Source organism: Dama dama, chromosome 1 (assembly GCF_033118175.1).
Source record: "Dama dama isolate Ldn47 chromosome 1, ASM3311817v1, whole genome shotgun sequence".
Lineage (NCBI taxonomy): Eukaryota > Metazoa > Chordata > Mammalia > Artiodactyla > Cervidae > Dama > Dama dama.
Genome location: NC_083681.1, coordinates 49,342,038 through 49,350,478, shown reverse-complemented (window position 1 = coordinate 49,350,478; position 8,441 = coordinate 49,342,038). Strand labels below are relative to the sequence as shown.

At 38.5% G+C, this 8,441-nt stretch overlaps 1 protein-coding gene across 1 annotated transcript; it reads left to right on the top strand.

The window, feature by feature from the left end:
* Positions 1-643: 643 nt before the first annotated feature.
* Positions 644-1,585, top strand: LOC133054283 (olfactory receptor 51G2-like). Its single transcript, XM_061139155.1, has one exon. The coding sequence runs from the start codon at positions 644-646 to the stop codon at positions 1,583-1,585; it is 942 nt and encodes a 313-aa protein (XP_060995138.1).
* The last annotated feature ends 6,856 nt before the right edge of the window (positions 1,586-8,441 follow it).

Genomic DNA, 8,441 nt, shown 5'->3' with positions numbered 1-8,441 from the left:
TACAGGGGACTTCTGTCCCTAACCTATAGCTTTATTCAATTATATCCACTTACACTAATACCTCTCTGCATTTACATGTGTGTCGATCAGCATAGACCACCCAACACAGTCCTTTGTTTCCATTTAACTCATGTTTGTCATTCGAGACCTAATTCAAGAATTACTTTTAGCAAATTTTCTCTGACCCCTCTGCATCATTAGTTTCCTCTTTCTGTATTTTAAAGGACCTTGCATTAAACTAACACTTTATTTTAATTTTAGCTCTCTCTATAGTGGATAGAGATTGTAAGTATCTGAAGGCCTTTCTCATATTAGGTTCGCCAAAAGGTTCATTTGGGTTATTCTGTAAGATGTTAGGGAAAAATCTGAATGAACAATTTCGCCAAACCAATATATTTCTCTATATTTTAGCTTACCCAGATTTCCTTTAATAAAATATGTTCTAAATAAATGCACAATGAAGAAAATTAAATAAGTTGTAAATTAATAAATACAGGTGGTAATTATACATAAGGAGCATAGGAGTGATTGAAAATAGTAAACAGAGCAAAATATATCAGAGCGTTGTTTCTTTGTGCATTTCACCCTAATTGTTCTGTGATTTTGTCTCCCCACCTAGACTGAAGGTGCCTCCATCAGCACCATGTCTGTCTTCAATGACTCTGTCCTCTACCCCTGCTTCCTCCTGACCGGCTTCTCGGGCCTTGAAAGCAGATATGGCTTAATTTCCCTCCCTATTTTCTTGGTTTATGCCACCTCCGTTGCAGGGAACATTACCATTCTATTTATCATCAGAACTGAACCTTCCCTCCACCAACCAATGTATTACTTTCTATCAATGCTGGCATTTACTGATTTGGGCCTATCCACTACAACCTTACCTACCATGTTCAGCGTTTTCTGGTTCCATGCCCGGGAGATCTCTTTCAATGGTTGTCTGGTCCAGATGTACTTCATTCATGTTTTCTCAATTATTGAGTCAGCTGTGCTTTTGGCTATGGCCTTTGACCGTTTGGTAGCAATCCGAGCACCCCTGCGTTATGCAGCCATTTTAACCAATGATGTAATCATTGGGATTGCTTTGGCAATCACCGGAAGAGCCTTGGCTCTGGTCTTTCCAGCTTCCTTCCTCTTAAAAAGGCTTCAATATCGTCCTGTCAATATTCTCTCCTACCCCTTCTGCCTGCACCAAGACCTCATCAAGACAACTGTATCCAGCCGTCGGGTCAGCAGCATCTATGGCCTCATGGTGGTCATCTGCTCCATGGGACTTGATTCAGTTCTCCTCCTCCTTTCCTATATCCTCATCCTTGGCACAGTTTTGAGTATAGCCTCCAGGACAGAGAGGGTGAAAGCTCTTAATACCTGCATCTCTCATATCTGTGCTGTACTCACTTTCTATACACCAATGATTGGACTATCTATGATCCATCGCTATGGGAAGAATGCTTCCCCAATTGTCCATGTGCTCATGGCCAATGTCTATTTGCTGGTGCCACCCCTCATGAACCCTATTGTCTATAGTGTCAAGACCAAGCAGATTCGTGACAGAATCCTCAAGAAATTCAACCAACAGAAAGTCTGAAACTCTAAAACATATCTTTCTCTTCCCCCTCTTTATGTTAATGATTTCATATTAATGTAGATATTTGATTTTAAATATTAAAATTGATATTTTGTTTTTAAGATAATAGTAGTATTATGTGAGTGTGTGTTCAAATGTGTCTGATTCTGCCATCCCATGGACTGTAGCCCTCCAGGCTCCTATGTCAATGATATTATCCAGGCAAGAATACCAGAGTGGATTGCCATTTACTAGGTTTCCCTGATAGCTCAGTGGGTAAAGAATCAGCCTGCAATGCAGGAGATCTCGGTTCAATTCCTGGGTCATGAAGATCTGCTGGAGAAGGGATAGGCTACCCACTCCAGTATTCTTGGACTTCTCTTGTGGCTCAGCTGGTAAAGAATCTGCCTGCAATGTGGGAGACTTGGGTTTGATCCCTGGGTTGGGAAGATCCTCTGGAGAAGGGAAAAGCTACCCACTCCAGTATTCTGGCCTGGAGAATTCCATGGACTGTATAGTCCACAGGGCTGCAAAGAGTCAAACACAACTGAGCAACTTTCAACTTCACTTTCACTTGCCATTTCCTACTCAAGGGTATTTCCTTGATCCAGGGATCAGACCCACATCTCCTGCACCTCTTTCATTGCCAGGTGGATTTTTTTTTTTACCACTGTGTAACCTGGAAAGTCCAATAGTATTATAGCAGTATGATAATACAATAATAGTAACCTGTATTTTTTTCACTATAGAGAATAAAAGCATGATTTTGATTTATATTCATATTGACATACTAGAGAATATGCTCACTAAGTCCAGGTTAGACTATTCTTAACAGAACTATGATTTTAATAATCAGAAGTAAATGTTTATGAGACTAAAAGGGCCATCAAGTCAACATTCTAGTGAAGTTATTAGTTATGACTTATAAAGTCCTTAATTTATGAAAAAGATATGGATTTCAAGATGACTTCAAGTGTAATATAGGGGCTTCCCTCATAGCTCAGTTGGGAAAGAATCCGCCTGTGATGCAGGAGACCCCAGTTCGATTCCTGGGTTGGGAAGATCCACTGGAGAAGGGATAGGCTACCCACTCCAGTATTCTTGGGCTTCCCTTGTGACTCAGCTGGTAAAGAATCTGCCTGCAATGTGGGAGACCTGGGTTCAATCTCTGGGTTGGGAAGATCCTCTAGAGAAGGGAAAGGCTACCCACTCCAGTACTCTGGCCTGGAGAATTCCATGGACTAAGTTCATGGGGTCGCAAAGAATCAGACAGAACTGAGCGACTTTCACTTCAAGTATAATATAGACTCTATAGACTACATCAAAAATATTTCCCACAAAATTGACCTTAATACAAAAATATTTTAAAGTGTTTTAAAAGTCTTTGTTCAAGAGAGGAAAAAACATTTCCATCAGGAAAGACTCCTATTAAAAGAAAATTATAACTGAGTGAATATCAACACACTTTCAAAAACATAAAAGAAAGAAAACATGGGCCAAAATAATTGAACTGATTTGGTTAGCTCTCAAATAATCCAGAAACCATAGGTTCTGTGAGTAGAAACCAGGAAGGCCTTTCTTCTCGGAGTGGTATAGATACTTTTGAGACCCAGATTTTCATCCGTTTTCTGCTTGTTTTTGACTTATTATTGAAAGAAATATGTTAAAGTCTCTAAATATCATAATGGATTTCTCTTTTTCTCCTTGTCATTCTATCAGTTTTACCTCAAAATTTAGTGCTTTGTTGTCCGGTGCATAGATATTAAGATTTATTATCTTTGAAATTATGTTATCAAAATGTAATATCCCTGATATTTACCCCTGATACTTGTTCTCATTTTCTGAAGTTAATATAGCTTATCTCATTTTCTTCAGATTAGCGATAGCATTGCATATCTTTCTCCACTTCTTTACTTTACAAAATGTATGTCTTTAGTATGGAGGTTCTTTAAAAATCTAAAAACAGAGTTACCAGATCATCCAGCAATCTCAATCCTGGGCATATATCTGGAAAAGATGAAACCTCTAATTCAAAAAGATTCATGCATCTCCATGTTCATAGCAGCACTCTTTACAATAGCTGTAACATGGAAGAAACTTAAATGTCTATAGACAGAAGAATGGATAAAGAAGATGTTTTATATATATATATATATATATATATATACACACACATACACACACACAATGGAATAGATACTAAGCCATAAAAAAAGAATGAAATCATTCCCTGTGTAGCAGCATGGATGGACCTGCGGTTGTGATTATCATACTAAGTGAAGTAAATCAGACAGAAAGAGACAAGCATCATATGATATCACTTGTATATGGAATCTAGAAAAAAATGATACAAAGGAACTTATTTACAAAACATAAATAGACTCATAGATATAGAAAACAAACTGAGGGTTACCAAAGGGGAAAGCAAGGTAGAGGGATAAATTAGGAATCTGGGATTAACAGATAAATGCTACTATATATAAAACAGATAACCAATAAGGACCAGTTGCTTCAGTCATGTTCATCTCTAGGCAACTCAATGGACTATAACCTGCCAGGCTCCTCTAGCCACAGGATTCTCCAGACAAGAATACTGGAGTGGATTGCCGTGCCCTCCTCCAGGGGATCTTTCCAACTCAGGGATCGAACACATGTCTCTTATATCTTCTGCATTGGCAGGCAGGGTCTTTACCACTAGTGGTACCTGGGAAGCCCCACTGTATAGCACAGGAACTATTTTTAATATCTTAAAATAATCTACAATGAAAATTAATCTGAAAAAGAATATGTCCCAAGGAACCACTAATCTAATTTCTGGTCTAACAGATGTCCCTATTTTGGACTTTCCTATGAATGTAATTTGCCAACAAAAGTCCATCTAGTGAAGGCTATGGTTTTTCCAGTAGTCATGTATGGATCTGAGAGTTGGACTATAAAGAAAGCTAAGCACTGAAGAATTGATGCTTTTGAACTGTGGTGTTAGAGAAGACTCTTGAGAGTCCCTTGGACTGCAAGGAGATCCAACCAGCCCATCCTAAATGAAATCAGTCCTGAATGTTCATTGGAAGGACTGATGTTGAAGCTGAAACTCCAATACTTTGGTCACCTGATGCGAAGAGCCATCTCATTTGAAAAGACCTGGATGCTGGGAAAGATTGAAGGCAGGAGGAGAAGGGGATGACAGAGAATGAGATGGTTGGATGGCATCACCAACTTGATAGACATGAGTTTCAGTAAACTCTGGGAGTTGGTGATGGACAGGGATGCCTAGCATGCTGCAGTCCACGGGGTTGCAAAGAGTTGGATACAACTGAGCGACTGCACTGAACTGAAATGACGAATGTAATAATACATAATGTATTTTGTGGCTAACTTATTTTATTTAGCATACTGATATATCATGCTTCAGTACTTCAGTCCTTTTTATTGCTGAATGATTTTTCATTTTATGGTATTATGTAAATGGATTAAACATAGAACCTGTTTATTGACCTGTATATTGTTTACTTCTTTATAGCAAGTAGGACTTTAATTTCAAGCTCACTGGCACCAAATTGAAATTCTTCACATGCACTCCCTTTTAATATATCCCACATAAGCATAATTATAACCACACAGAGACTGCCTGATTGGTATACTCACAAAGCTGACCCAACTTCTATTAGTTATAGATAAGACAAATCCAGAAGCTTTAAAAAATTCCAAATCACTGTTGCCCTTGAGGGCTCTCTGACCCAGTGACTACCTTCAATGAGAGTGAAAGATATTATCAAGAAACATAGTAGTGGAGCTAAGTCGCTCAGTTGTGTCTGACTCTTTGTGACCCCATGGACTGTAGCCCTCTAAGCTCCTCTGTCCATGGAGTTCTACAGGCAGGAATACTGGAGTGGGTTGCCATTCACTTCTTCAGGGGATCTTCCTGATCCAGGGATCAAATCCAAGTCTCCTGTATTGGCAGGCAGATTCTTTACCATCTGACCCACCAGGTAAGTCCTAAGAAACATACGTCCCTGCATAATTACCCCTTTGTCTCAGGAGTTTCCTTGTTCTTTTCCCCTTGGAGTGGTGGCACTGACCACTGCCCCGGGAAGTCCCGCTGTTTGGGATTTCCCTTACTATACAAGCTTCCCAGTGCTGCCCGAGAAATCTAAAGTTGTGTTTCTGCCATTTTACGGTTAAGCCTTTTCCTGATCCCCAAATCCTCAAACTCGGTACAATGTATATCATACATTTTGTTTATCATTCAGATGGGTGATAACCATTTGATTTAATTCCACATTCTATTATAATGCAAAGAACTGACTCATTGGAAAGGACCCTGATACTGGGAAGGATTGAGGGCAGAAGGAGAAGGGGACAACAGAAGATAGGTTTGTTGGATGGCATCAACGACTCGATGGACAAGAGTTTGAGTGGGCTCTGGGGATTGGTGATAAACAGGGAGGCCTGGCGTGCTGCTATCCATGGGGTCACAGGGAGTCAGACACGACTGAGCGACAGAACTGAACTGATTATAATGCTGATATGTATATTCTTGTATATATTTTTGTGTGGACACATTTTCATTTCTTTCAGATATTTATTTTAGAGTAGAATTCTCGGATTATACAGGAACTCTAAGCTTAACTGCTAAAAGAATTTTGCCAGACTTTTCCAAAGTAGCTTCAAATTTTCCATTCTTACAGTAGTGTATGAGGATTCTAGTTTCTCCACCTTCTCAACAACACTTGTTTCATTTTTAAAAATTCTAACTGTTTTAGTGAGTATGAAATGGTATTTAATTGTGGCTCTATCATTTCACTAATGACAAGCATTTTTTCATATTCATATTGGCTATTTGTGTATTCTCCTAAAGAAAAGTCTATTCAGATCCCTTGGTTATTTTTAACTATTTTTTTTTTTTTTTTGCCTTTCTATTATTTTATATATTTTAGACATAAGGCTCTTATCATATACATGATTATAGATATTTCCTCCCAATTTGGGGGCAATGATGTCATTTTCTTGGTGATATCCTTTGAAGCATAAAATTAGTTAATTTTGATGAAATCTATTTTTTTTTTTTTTTACTTTTGTAGCTCATGCTTCTGGTGTCCTAATAATCCTCTGACAAACTTGAGATCATTAAAATTTTACTATACATTTTACTCTAAGAATTTTATAGCTTTATCTCTTTCATTAATACATTTGACTCACTTATAAGTTAATTTTTATGTATTGTGAACTAAGATTTTTATTTTATTTTTTTAATAAGACTATGTTCAGGTGGCAATACATCTTAAATTTATCTACAGATTCATTAAAACCGTATCAAAATCGTAGTTGACGTCTTTGTGCAAAATGACAAGCATATTCTAAAACTCATATATCCTAAAGTAAATCAGTCCTGAATATTCATTGGAAGGACTGACGCTGAAGCTGAAGCTCCAATACTTTAGCCACCTGATGTGAAGAACTGACTCATTGGAAATAACCCTGATGCTGGGAAAGATTGAAGGCAAGAGGAGCAGGGAAGGTCAGAGGATGAGATGCTTATATGGCATCACCGACTTGATGATGGGAGACCGGGAGCTGACTGAGGCTCAGATCATGAAATCCTTATTGCCATATTCAGACTTAAACTGAAGAAAGTAGGGAAAACCACTAGACCATTCAGGTATAACCTCGATCAAATCCCTTATGATTATACAGTGGAAGTGAGAAACAGATTTAAGAGACTAGATCAGATATACTGAGTGCCTGATGAACTATGGAAGGAGGTTCATGACATTGTATAGGAGACAGGGAGCAAGATCATCACCAAGAAAAAAAAATGCAAAAAAGCAAAATGGCTGTCTGAGGAGGCCTTACAAATAGATGAGAAAAGAGGAGATGCAAAAAGCAAAGGAAAAAAGGAAAGATATACCCATTTGAATGCAGTGTTCCAAAGAATAGCAAGGAGAGATAAGAAAGCCTTCTTCAGTGATCAATGCAAAGAAACAGAGGAAAACAATAGAATGGGAAAGACCAGAGATCGCTTCAAAACAATTAGAGATACCAAGGGAATATTTCGTGCAAAGACGGGCTCAATAAAGGTCAGAAATGGTAGGGACCTAACAGAAGCAGAAGATATTAAGAAGAAGTGGCAAGAATACACAGAAGAATTGTACAAAAAGATCTTCATGACCCAGATAATCATGATGGTGTGATCACTCACCTAGAGCCAGACATCCTGGAACATGAAGTCAGTTGGAACTTAGGAAGCATCACTATGAACAAAGCTAGTGGAGGTGATGGAATTCCAGTTGAGCTATTTCAAATCCTAAAATATGATGCTGTGAAAGTGCTGCACTCAATATGTCAGCAAATTTGGAAAACTCAGCAGTGGCCACAGAACTGGAAAAGGTCAGTTTTCATTCCAATCCCAAAGAAAGGCAATGCCAAAGAATGCTCATCTACCACACAATGACACTCATCTCAGACACTAGTAAAGTAATGCTCTAAATTCTCCAAGCCAGGCTTCAACAATATGTGAACCATGAACTTGCAGATGTTCAAGCTGGTTTTAGGAAAGGCAAAGGAACCAGAAGTCAAATTGCCAACATCCGCTGGATCATTGAAAAAGCAAGAGAGTTCCAGAAAAACATCTATTTCTGCTTTATTGAGTATGCCAAAGCCTTTGACTGTGTGGATCACAAAAATCTGTGGAAAATTCTCCAAGAGATGGGAATACCAGACCACCTGACCTGCCTCCTGAGAAATCTGTATGCAGGTCAGGAAGCAACAGTTAGAACTGGACATGGAACAACAGACTGGTTCCAAATAGGAAAAGGAGTATGTCAAGGCTATATAGTGTCACCCTGCTTATTTAACTTATATGCAGTGTACATCATGAGAA

Excerpts from the sequence above, each read along its gene's own strand:
- LOC133054283 (XM_061139155.1), top strand. The coding sequence starts at position 644 with ATGTCTGTCTTCAATGACTCTGTCCTCTACCCCTGCTTCCTCCTGACC.